We start from the raw sequence: 13,211 nt of genomic DNA, 5'->3' as shown, positions 1-13,211 counted from the left end.
ATATTATATCTATCAGCTTATTTAATATATATTTTGCATAGGCTTTACTATTTTAAAATAAACCTTTTAACAGTGAAAGACATTTAGGAAACGAAATTTGCTCAAAATAGTAATCTGAAGAACCAGGGTTATCATTACAAAGCACCTATTGCTGAACTACAAGGTTAAAGTAAAAGGTGAACCACATACTGTACATATAAACAAGTTCAAATGTATAAACATAAAATTATTTACAATTGTTTAGTATGAGAGTGTGATAGTCTTGTGCATACACTAGATGGCACTGTGTTTAAAACATTATATTATTATTATTGCAATAGCAATGCAAAGCCAAATAGAGGAACAGTCAAGTGTAACTATCCATACCATATGATATCATCCATGTGTTATGGAGATTGGCAGAACAAGGCTGTTAGCCTTTAGCAGTATAATAACTCATCATGTTGTGGAATCATTTTGCAAATGGTGGAAAAATTTCAATTTTTTTATTTTTTCTGCCACCTCTATAATATTTCTAGCAAGCAATGCATTACTATTTTGAAAGGTCAGTGACAGATATGAATTGGTTTAGTTCATACTGTTAGTTTGTCTCTAAAGGCAAAACATAAGTTTAGAATATAACTTTAGACAAAACTTTTTTTTTTAACTTTTGGATAAACAGGAGTGGTATTAGAACACCTGTCGGGTTTTTATGGCTGTCTGCATAGAGAGATTTTCCTTCTCTATTTGTCCCATTTACTGTTATCACCAAGAGTGGAAGTGAAATAAAATCTCAAATTTTGGGTTATCACCAAAACAAGAGTAGAGGGGAAATCTTCCAATGGGGACACTAGCTCTGGTGACCACCGCGTTGGAGGGATTTCCTCTCACTTCCTGATTTGGCTATAGGACAGGAAGTGGATGGAAATCTCCCCAATGGGGCACAGACTGTTGTAAGAGGTCACAGCCAGGGCCGATCCTAGGCAGGGTGCGCAGGGTGCTCCGCACCCAGGCGCTGCAGAGGTGGGGGCGCTAAAGCTACAGAGTGCTCCCCTTCCTCTTTTTGTCTGTGTCCAGAGGCAGAGCGCATGTAGCGGGTGCTGTGGTTCCCCATCCCGCTTGCTCTCTCCGCTGGCAACTGACAAGAGCGCATACCTCCCGCTGTCCCCGGAATTCGGGCTGGGTACCGCAGCGGAGCCTAGTACCGGAACACGGTACTAGGCTCTACTAATTATTCTATCTGGTGCGCATGGAGCAGTCTCTTGTCTGCCCCGCCTCCTCTGCGTGTGTTGGCTCTTCTCCCATAGGCGGTGTGATGAGAGGCTTCAGGGTTGGCCGGAGCTGCTGCCAATCATCCCGTGCACTCCCAGAAATGCTCTCTGGGTGCCACCCTCCTTGTAATGTCTGGGGGCTCTTTCTAACAGAAGCCCTATCTGTGTCCATTAGAGTGACCCCCCTCCAGGTCCCATTAGTGTACTGATTCTCTTTATTGTTAAAAGATCATCCCAGGATAATGTAGACTTCTTAGGGGAGCATCTCTGTGTTTGAGTCATAGCCATAGAAACATTTGTAAAGGGAGGAGTTAGTAAAGATGACCACGCCCATGTGGGGCACCATAATATTTCTGCACCCAGGCGTCTGTGACCCTAGGATCGGCCCTGGTCACAGCTCTCCCTTACGCTTTCAAAAGTAAAAAAAAAAAAAGTTTAGCCTTTAGCTCTACTTTATAAACATGTTTTTAAACAATACAAAAGTGCTAAAACTTACTCTTTATTATGTATAGTATGTGCTTTTTAGCAGATGAAGCTAAAAGAGAATTAATGAACACATTTTATAAGTTGATCTTGTCTTTCGAAGGGGTATTAACCCAAAAGCAAAAATGTATACAAATACATATGTATATAATATATACTAAAAATGTATAAGTGTTCGTACATATAGCATGTACTACTGCGCTGACTTCAAAAGAATATATTTAAATCACCTATAAAATGTGAATAAACTACAAGTACCAGTCCAAAACACAAACTCATATATTATACAATAATTACCCAAAAAAATGTGATATGCTCACTTCAGTGAGTCAATCTCTAATTCGTGAACCCCCTGTTGCACAAACTCAGAAGCGCCAATGCGCTAGCAATTAATAATATATATATATGATAAGGATGAATATAAAAACAAAAAACTGTATATATAAATAAAGTCCAATATAATCGTGCACTGATGCAATATCCTCAAAGCGTGCTTCCAAACGTGAAGAAACTGTGCCTTGCCGCAAAATTTGTGACTTTTTCACCTTTAATAAAAGTGTCACCACCACCTCTTATTTTACTATGCGCTCACCAAATCCAAAAAGGTATACAGCATGTAATCATAAGCTGATATACGATCCCACTGCTGGTTCAGGACTCTCGCGCTCCAACTCCTTATGGGGTCTTTGGGCTCCCAGAAAAGAAAAAACCCCATATGGTGCAGTACGTTTTTTTAAAATGATTTATTTGTAAGACATAAAAAGAATTGTTCACTCACATACTCGTGTGCCCAAGCCGGCACTAGCCTGTCCAGCGTTACTGCTTACTCCCTGGCGTGCTCTCCAAGCCTCAGCCGTTGTGTGTTCCAGCGGGCGGAAGTGCCTGTGCAATGCCGTGGAGGAGGTCTGAGTCGTGTGACGTGTTCACAAAAGAGTATTACCCATGAGCCTCAACGCGTTTCGCATGTACGCATGCGTCATCAGAATGCTTCCTGATGACGCATGCGTACATGCGAAACGCGTCGAGGCTCATGGGTAATACTCACGTTTGGAAGCACGCTTTGAGGATATTGCATCAGTGCACGATTATATTGGACTTTATTTATATATACAGTTTTTATATTCATCCTTATCATATATAAATTATTAATTGCTAGCGCATATCACATTTTTTTGGGGTAATTATTGTATAATATATGAGTTTGTGTTTTGGACTGGTACTTGTAGTTTATTCACATTTTATAGGTGATTTAAATATATTCTTTTGAAGTCAGCGCAGTAGTACATGCTATATGTACGAACACTTATACATTTTCACATAATTGGTGGGGTAAAACCATAAGTGCAGCAGACTTAGCATTATTATTGTTTTTATGTATTTTATTTTATATTTTGCGCCGGTGTTATAACCCAAATTACAGATATAATATATACTGTATATATTTACAGTGCCTTGAAAAAGTATTCACCCCCCTTGGCTTTTTACCTATTTTGTTACATTACAGCCTTTAGTTTTAATCTTAATTATATGTGATGGATCAGAACATAATAGTCCAAGTTGGTGAAGTAAAATTAGAAAAATAAATACATAAAATTATTTTTCAGAAAAAAAAAACATGATAATTGGCATGTGTGTATGCAATCACCCCCTTTGTTATGAAGCCCATAAAAAGCTCTGATGCAACCAATTATCTTCAGAAGTCACATAATTTGTGAAATGATGTCCACCTGTGTGCAATCAAAGTGTCACATGATCTGTCATTACATATACACACCTTTTTGAATGGCCCCATGGGTTGCAACTCCTAAGCAAGAAACACCACTAACCAAACACTGCCACGAAGACCAAGGAACTGTCCAAACAAGTAAGGGACAATGTTGTTGAGAAGTACAAGTCAGGGTTATGTTATAAAAAATTATCCAAATCTTTGATGATCCCTAGGAGCACCATCAAATCTATCATAACCAAATGGAAAGAACATGGCACAACAGCAAACCTGCCAAGAGACGGGCGCACACCAAAACTCACGGACCGGGCAAGGAGGGCATTAATCAGAGAGGCAGCACAGAGACCTGAGGTAACCCTGGAGGAGCTGCAGAGTTCCACAGCAGAGACTGGAGTATCTGTACATAGGACGACAATAAGCTGTACGCTCCATAGAGTTGGGCTTTATGGCAGAGTGGCCAGAAGAAAGCCATTACTTGCAGCAAAAAATGAAATGGCACGTTTTGAGATTGTGAAAGGCATGTGGGAGACTCCCAAAATGTATGGAGGAAGGTGCTCTGGTCTGATGAGACTAAAATGTTACTTTTTGGCCATCAAAGAAAACGCTGTCTGGCGCAAACCTAACACATCACATCACCCAAAGAACACCATCCCCACCGTGAAACATGGTGGTGGCAGCATCATGCTGTGGGGATGTTTTTCAGCAGTCGGGACTGGGAAACTGGTCAGAGTTGAGGGAAAGATAGATGGTGCTAAATACAGGGATATTCTTGAGCAAAACCTGTACCACTCTGTGTGTGATTTGAGGCTAGGACGGAGGTTTACCTTCCAGCAGGACAATGACCCCAGGCACACTGCTAAAGCAACACTTGAGTGGTTTAAGGGGAAACATGTAAATGTGTTGGAATGACCTGGTCAAAGCCCAGACCTCAATCCAATAGAAAATCTGTGGTCAGACTTACAGATTGCTGTTCACAAGCGCAAACCATCCAACTTGAAGGAGCTGGAGCAGTTTTGCAATGGGCAATTGAATGGGCAAAAAGCCCAGTGGTAAGATGTGGCAAGTTCATAGAGACTTATCCAAAGTGACTTGGAGCTGTGATAGCCACAAAAGGTGGCTCTAAAAAATACTGGGGCAGATCCACAGAAGGATTACGCCGGCGTATCTATTGATACGCCGGCGTAATTTAAAAATTCCCGCGTCGTATCTTTGTTTTATATCTACAAAACAAGATACAACGGCATCTCAGAGGGATCCGACAGGCATACGTCTTAGTACGCCCTCGGATCTTAAGGTGCAATATTTTGGCGGCTGCTAGGTGGCCTTACCGTCGAATTCCGCGTCGAGTATGCAAATTAGCTATTTCCGGCATATAGTTAAAGCTACTGTTATGAGGCGTACTCAATGTTAAGTATGGCCGTCCTTCCGGCGTAGAAACACAATTAACCCCTTGATCACCCCCGAGTGTTAATCCCTTCCCTGCCAGTGACATTTACACAGTAATCAGTGCATTTTTATAGCACTGATCGCTGTATAAATGTGAATGGTCCCAAAAAATGTGTCAAAAGTGTCCAATATGTCTGCTGTAATGTCGCAGTCACAATAAAAATCACAGCTTGCTGCCATAAATCTATCCCCTATTTTGTAGACACTATAACTTTTGCGCAAACTGATCAATATACGCTTAATGCGTTTTTTTTTTACCAAAAATATGTCAGTCTAAACTGAGGAGGAAATTATTATTATTTGGGATATTTATTATAGCAAAAAGTAAAAAAATATTGTGTTTTTTTCCAAATTTTCTTGTTTATAGCACAACAAAAAAGAAACGCAGAGGTGATCAAATACCACCAAAAGAAAGCTCTATTTGTGGGGAAAAAAATTATCATAATTTCATATGGGTACAGTGTTGCATGACCACGCAATTGTCATTCAAAATGTTACATCACTGAAAGCTGAAAATTGTCCTGGGCAGGAAGGGGGTGAAAATGTCCTGTATTCAGGGGCGGACTGACCATTGGGACTCTCGTTCACTGCCCGAGGGCCCATGCCACTAGGGGGCCCCATCAGGGTTGCCAGGCTCAATAAAACCAGGGACAGTATGTAAAAATCTTTTTTTTTTTTACATCTGTCCCTGATATGTCCGAAACCGACATGCTTTTCAGTTGAAAATCCTGAGATATTAGCTGTCCTGCCTATGCAATGCCTCCTGGCGCGGTGGCCATCTGTAAGCCCGGGGGCCCCATAATCTTCTATCGCCCAGGGGCCCCATGAGTTGTCAGTCCACCCCTGCCTGTATTGTAGTGGTTAATAAAGAAAAATTGATTATATATATATATATATATATATATATATATAATGAAATCACCACATCACGTGTCACGTGTCTTAGTTAGTAAGATAAGAAGGAAAAGCATACTTGTTGAGTTGCTCCTTGTCCTCACACATGGAACCTTCATTTGCAGTATGGAATGGCTTTCCAGTTTAGCTTGACTTTCCACAAATGCATTCAGAGCTGCTTCCTGTAAAATGGAATAACATGATATTTTTTATCTTTATTTAGCTATTTTCTTTGTAATCTTAAGGAATACACACCAAAAATGTAAGCAGCAGCTAAATATTTTCCACCCGGACAGGGTTAAAAGGCAGTTTGCCATGGCTAATCTGTATACAGCAGTTTTGTAGACAGGGGTCTCTGAAATCCAAGTTGGGGCCATGAAAGAAGCCATGTGCCAAATGTGATAAAGTGTTTGGCAGCCTGTAGCTCAGTTATAGAAAACAGTTGCTGTATATAGATCCAGTTCAACAAACATTACTGTTTTCCACATAGCAAAAGAAAAGCATTCATGACAATCATACCCATGACATAGAAATGTGTTTATTTTATTGTTACAAAGTTACGAAAGTTATACGTTACAAATGTAAAAAAAGGTTTCGCGCACCAGTGATTGATTGCATACACCTATCTGTTCATAAGCAAGTGATGTTCTTTTCATATTATTGTATCCTTTCAATGTAAAAAAAAAAACATTAAAAAAATTGGCATAGGCAAATCTTCCTGGGGTTCCATTTGCTGGGGGTTCGTGAATTCCACTGAAGACTATAGGGGCAAAGCTTGAAATCAATTCTGGTTATTTTCAAGGCTAATAGGCAAGCTATTTTCAAAAAATGGAAGGGAAAGACAGCACAAAACCACTTTATTAAAAAATAAAAACTCTAATCACAAGTTATGTGACCAGACACACATGGGAGTTGCCAAGGTGGAGGATGAATGCCCATACACTGTACACAAGTCTTGGCCAGGAGCAAGAATGTAAACTGGGGAAGCAGTTTCCTAGAAGCCTGTACTGACAGGCTGCACTCAGCAATGCTTCAGCTGATGAAGAGGTAGACACCTTGAAACAAGGTGTGACATCACACAGGGGGCTAGACTTCGGGATGAGATTGGTTTCAGTGAGGTCTTTGCACTGCTGAGTGCAGAAGCAGGCACATCTGCAATTCCTCAGCTATGCCAATATATATATATATCCTGGGCTAGATTCACATAGAAGATACGACGGCGTATCTCCAGATACGCCGTCGTATCTCTGAGTGTGCGGGGTCGTATCTATGCGCCTGATTCATAGAATCAGTTGCGCATAGATTTCCCTATGATCCGACCGGCGTAAGTGTCTTACACCGTCGTATCTTAGGCTGCATATTTATGCTGGCTGCTAGGTGGCTCTTTCCGTATATTTACGCGAGGAATATGCAAATGAGCTAGATACGTCGATTCAGAAACATACGTCCGGCCGGCGCATTTTTTTACATCGTTTACATTAGGCTTTTTTGGCGTATAGTTACCCCTATATGTTAAGTATGGCCGTCGTTCCCGCGTCGAGTTTTGAAAATTCTACGTCGTTTGCGTAAGTCGTTCGCGAATAGGGCTGGACGTAATTTACGTTCACGTCGAAAGCAATGACGATTTGCGGCGGAATTTCGAGCATGCGCACTGGGATTTTTTCACGGTCAAATGTGCGGGGTCACAGTTAATATACATAAAACACGCCCACATCATCCACATTTGAATTAGGCGGGCTTACGCCGACACAGATACGTTACGCCGCCGTAACTAAGGGTGCAAGTTGTTTGTGAATACAGAACTTGCGCCCTAAATTACGGCTGCGTAACGTATCTGAGATACGTTACGCCGGGCGGATAGATAGACCATTCTATCTGAATCCAGCCCCCAGTATATTATATATATATATATATATATATATATATATATATATATATATATATATACACATACAGTAAATAAATATAAATTGGTACTCACCTCTCCGCCGGCTTCTGGGCCTTCAGGGAGTTCCGACGGACATCCAGTAACGTTACGGACATATATATATATTGGCATAGCTGAGGAATTGCAGATTGTGTATATATATATATATATATACAAACAGTAAATAAAAAAATAAAAAAATATATATATATATCTGGGGGGCAAACCTGTGGTCAGAGGCTGCTTGCCCTTCAACAATGCAAGGGAAAAGGGCAGGAAGCAGCAAATGGGGAGGTGGACAAGCCTAAAATGAATTGTATTGGTGTCACTGGTCCCCAAAAAGTGTCACTCAGTGTCAGATTTGTCTGCCGCAATGTCGCAGTCCTGCTAAAAATTGCTGATCACCACCATTACTAGTAAAAAATATATATATAAAAAAAAAGTCCCTAAATCTATCCAATAGCTTGTAGATGGTATATAACTTTTGCACAAACCAATAAATATACGCTTATTGGGATTTTTTTAACAAAAATATGTAGCAGAAAACATATTGGGCTAAATTAATAAAGAAATTTGATTTAAATGTTTTCTATTGGGAATGTTTTTTAGCAGAAAGTAAAAAATATTGTTATTTTTTAAATTGTCAGTCTTTTTTGGTTTATGGCGCAAAAAATAAAAACTACAGAGTTGATCAAATACCACCAAAAGAAAGCTCTATTTTTGAAAAAAAAAAAGGACATACCGTATTTATCGGCGTATACCGCGCACTATTTTGCCCTGAAAATCAGGGCAAAATTGTGGGTGCGCGGTATACGCCGATACCCGCTTTCCTGCGCCGAGTTTGAATACTGTGCCTGCATACACCGAGCGCAGTACACTCGTGTATCTTCGGGCAGTCTCGGCGCCTCTCGCGCTGACGTCCTGAGCGTACAGGACGTCATCGCGAGAGTTGCCGAGCCTGCCCGACGATACACGAGTGTACTGCACTCGGTATATGTTGGCGCAGTATTCAAACTCGGTGCGGGAAACGAGCGGGGAGGACGCGAGGACGCCGCAGAAGGACGCCGGACCCGACGAAGAGGACACCCGAAGCCGCAGACGGACGCCGGACCCGACGAGGCCGCCGATGGACGCCGCGCAAGACACCAAAACTGTAAGTACAAAAAAACTTTTTTCCACAGGAATTCGGGCAACTTTAGGGGTGCGCGCTATACGCGGGAGCGCGCTATACCTCGATAAATACGGTAAATTTTATTTGGACATGCGCGCAATTGTCAGTTAAAGCAACGCAGTGCAGTATCGCAAAAAAAAATCCTGGTCAGGAAGGTGGTTACATAGTTACATAGTAGGTTGAGGTTGAGAAAAGACACAAGTCCTTGAAGTCCAACCTATGTGTGTGATTATATGTCAGTATTACATTGTATATCCCTGTATGTTGTGGTCATTCAGGTGCTTATCTAATAGTTTTTTGAAAGTATTAATGCTCCCCGCTGAGACCACCGCCTGTGGAAGGGAATTCCACATCCTTGCCACTCTTACCAAAAAGAACCCTCTATGTAGTTTAAGGCTAAACTTCTTTTCTCTAATTTTAATTTTCTTCAAAATTTCTTCTAAATTCTCCTTTAACCACATCAGCGCTGAAGTGGTTAAAGGAGAATTTTATTTTTACCACTGCCATTTCTTTATACTGGCTTATGAAATTTACAAATGCACCAATTTATAAATTGAATGAAAGGCTTAGCACTAAGAAACACTTTTTGAAAGATAAAAATTACATTTTATATACAACTACAGTATATAGATCAAAACAAATGAGGAAAGAGGGACAGAGGGATTTTGTTTCAAATCAAGGGCACTCTCTCAAAATTAGGAAGAGTTGGGAGCCATGCGAGTGCACAGGAATAATGGAGAGAACAGAGGGCCAGATTCACATAGAACTGCGGTGGCGTAACGTATCGTAGATACGTTACACCGCCGCAAGTTTTCATCGTAAGTGCCTGATTCACCAAGCACTTGCATGAAAACTTACGCCGGTGGCCTCCGGCGTAAGCCCGCGTAATTCAAAGGGGCGTGTGCCATTTAAATTAGGCGCGCTCCCGCGCCGGACCTACTGCGCATGCTCCGTTTTGAAATTCCCGCCGCGCTTTGCGTGAAGTGACGTCATTTTTTCGAACGGCGACGTGCGTAGCGTACTTTCGTATTCCCGGACGTCTTACGCAAGAAAAATACATTTTTAAATTTCGACGCGGGAACGACGGCCATACTTTATACAGCACATACGTGGGCGGTGTAAAGTTAGGGCAGGTAAAATGACGACTAAAATTTCGACGGGAAACTAGACTAGCGACGACGTACCGAATGCGGAAAACCGTTGTGGATCGCCGTAAAACCTCATTTGCATACCCGACGCTGGAATACGACGCGAACTCCACCCAGCGGCGGCCGCGGTATTGCATCCTAAGATCCGACAGTGTAAAACAATTACACCTGTCGGATCTAAGGGCTATCTATGCGTAACTGATTCTATGAATCAGTCGCATAGATACTCTGAGAGATACGACGGAGTATCTGAGATACTCCGTCGTATCTCTGCTGTGAATCTGGCCCAGAGTGTCGAGACCAGCCAACTTAAATTCTTTTATTGTGTAGTTTTGAGGATGAACTATTCCACAATGTCTGCTGTTACAAAGGTCAGTGAAGGCTTGTTTATTTATTTACTGCTTAATAAATATGCAAATATTTAAATGCTGATAGCCCTGCCCCCGATTTTAATTTAAAATTAAATTTACCTTAAGAGATGATTTGTTCATACTTTTGTCATTAGAGGCGCTTCTCGATAAAACCATTTTCTTACTTGTAGGCTCTGGTATCATGTTATCATTTTGTGGAATGCCAGAAAAAGGTGATTCCCAGTCTTGCACACCGCATTGTGATATCTCAGTGATTTCAGAATATTTCTCCTCCAGGCTGGACCCATCATCGCTGTTCTTAGTGTTGCACAGAATAAGTGACTTGGATATGGAACGGAAGTTTTTGCCTTTCTTGATTTTTTTTCCTGTGCTGTTCTGTCTGTCCATCTTCAGAGAGGACTTAAGAATGCTCCCTCTCTCACAACCATATTTGTTTGGCATGTCAGGATGTCTTCCTACATCACCGGGAGTGTAAAGTTATTCCTGGAAATGCAATGGAAATCATATTGTAGCACTGAGTTGGTTGGTAACCAAGGTTGAAGACAAGAATTCACAATAATTGTTTCATAAGATATTTCATAATTGTTCTACTAGCAGCACATGTTCACTCATGATCAGGCATCATTCCTTAATGGTCGTTGCTTATGCATGTAATGGTCTCTCTCTAGTAATGTTATGCCCAATTCGTTATTTGCAAATCCAATTACCCCACAGTGAACTTTCAGTTCAGGAGTGCAGGGCTATTGAATATATCAGATGACAGATTTTACGACCTGTGAAGAACTCTGAATTGAAATTACAGTTGTTCTTCTAGTAGAAGGAAAAACATCTTTGACATGTTTTCCATATTTAAATTACAGGAATACTGTGGAAAATGCCTACTTTTTAAGGAGTAGTTTCCATTTATTACTGCCAAAGCTCACTTTACAAGACGTCGTTAAAATAGCAACATTTCTACACTTCATAAGAAAGAGAATTCTGCAAAAATATCCTACATAGCATTTATCATTCCTAAATACCAATGTTTGTTGGGTATGGGGCGGGTAATAGGCTTCCTATTCTAAAAGAAAATTAGAAACCATAACAGAGAAGAACGATACAGTAATGAAAAAAATGGCAAGTATTCCAAACTGCTGTTTTATGATAAAACTGTATATAATGCTGTTTTATAATACATCATGTTTAATATACGTACATCATAGCTTTCTGTAGACATATGTGTAATGTAAACTGATTCGGATCTATTAGGCCTCGTACACGCGACGGGACCTGTCCGATGAAAACGGTCCGCGGACCGTTTTCATCGGACATGTTCGCTGGGATCATTTGGTCTGATGGCTGTACACACCATCAGACCAAATTTCCCGTGGACAGGATACGCGGTGACGTGGCCGCGACGATGACGCGGCGACGAGCGCGACCCTGGAAGGTCTATGCTTCCACGCATGCGTCAAATCACTTAGACGCATGCGAGGGCTTTCGGCCGAGCGGACATGTCCGGTGAGTCATACAGATGACCGAACATGTCCGATGGACAGGCTTCCAGCGGACATGTTTCTTAGCATGCTAAGAAACATTTGTCCGCTGGAAACCTGTCCGCTCGGCCGGGAATCCGGTCCGGCCGGCCGTACAGACGATCGAACATGTCCGCGGAAACTGGTCCGCGGACCAGTTTCAGCAAACATGTTCGGTCGTGTGTACGAGGCCTTAATGGACTATTTGTGATTAGACTGGGAAGTAAAATTAGTTACTGAAGAAGCTCTGTCCTTCATATGGATGTAAAGTGATTATGTTGATAAATTTCATTGGTCACTGGAGTACTAATGATTATGGTAATAGTTTATTGACAATGGAGAAGTAAATATTTTCAGTGTAATGCCCCATACACACGACCGGGTTTTCCGATGGGAAAACTGCGAGGAGAGCTTTTGGCCGGGAATCCCGGCCGTGTGTATGCTCCCTTACAGTTTTTCCAACGGGAAAACTGCCAAACCCTCCAGACAAAAAAAAAAGAGAACCAGCTCTCTTTTTTCCCGCCGGGATTCCAGACTGACTTTTTCCCGTCAGAAAACCCAGCCGTGTGTAGCAGAAACCGGCCATTTTTGGCAGTTTTCCTGTGGGGATTCCCGAGGGAAAAGCTTTCATCAGAGTTTTCCTGACGAGAAAAACGATTGTGTATGGGGGAAAAGTAGAGAGCAGGTTCTCAGTTTTCCCCTCGGGATTTCCACCGGACCGGCATTAAGCAGTGATATAGGTTTGGACATAATGGTCAAGTTTTAGAGTAACTTAAGTGTAAGCAGGTTTCAATGATTGGAGTCTGGCCCTAAAGCATGTTTCACCGCGCTGACCAGGAAAGGTCGATCCATAAGGGGCGAAGGAGCGCTGTCCCCCTAGTTTGCATGCAGGGATACATGCGGGGTGCCAGACTCATAGGTTTCTATGAGGTTTTTTTTCAAACCACATGATTAGAGACTGAGGCTCTAATTGGCTTAGAAAAGGTTGTGCTCGGAGCGCACTGTACCCAAATCCACCCACTTGTGCCACTAGCAAATCAATATTCGCTATTGTCTTCCGGCATCTCCTCCCGGCCAAGCAGCACAGGAGGCGGATCAGGTTTGCCGGAAGGAGAAGCTGAGGAATCTGCAGAGGTTCTGAATGCGAGGGGACCGTGGAGGGCTGAGAGCAGGGGGACCATGGAGAGGTGAGTGCCGACCTGTGGGGAGGGTTTGTTTGCCGCCCCCCCCCCTCCAAAAGTTAAGTACCAGCCACCACTGAAATCTGTGGGTATAACACGG

The 13,211-nt window shown here is 42.0% G+C and overlaps 1 protein-coding gene across 2 annotated transcripts in view; it reads right to left on the bottom strand.

Annotated features, from left to right (window-relative positions):
* IL16 (interleukin 16) overlaps window positions 1-13,211 on the bottom strand; it is a 194,591-nt gene that overhangs the window by 104,239 nt on the left and 77,141 nt on the right. Inside the window, exons 3-5 of one of the 2 annotated variants that reach the window (XM_040342549.1) lie at window positions 10,516-10,899; window positions 5,879-5,981; window positions 1,747-1,785 (exon numbers count right to left, since the gene is read on the bottom strand). In XM_040342549.1, coding sequence (XP_040198483.1) covers window positions 1,747-1,785; window positions 5,879-5,981; window positions 10,516-10,857 — 484 coding nt within the window. In that variant the 5' untranslated portion in view covers window positions 10,858-10,899. The remainder of the gene's footprint in view (window positions 1-1,746; window positions 1,786-5,878; window positions 5,982-10,515; window positions 10,900-13,211) is intronic. The other variant, XM_040342550.1, reaches the window with a different exon arrangement.

The sequence above is a fragment of the Rana temporaria genome, chromosome 3, assembly GCF_905171775.1.
Source record: "Rana temporaria chromosome 3, aRanTem1.1, whole genome shotgun sequence".
Taxonomy (NCBI): Eukaryota; Metazoa; Chordata; class Amphibia; order Anura; family Ranidae; genus Rana; species Rana temporaria.
This window is presented reverse-complemented; position numbering and strand designations above follow the sequence as displayed.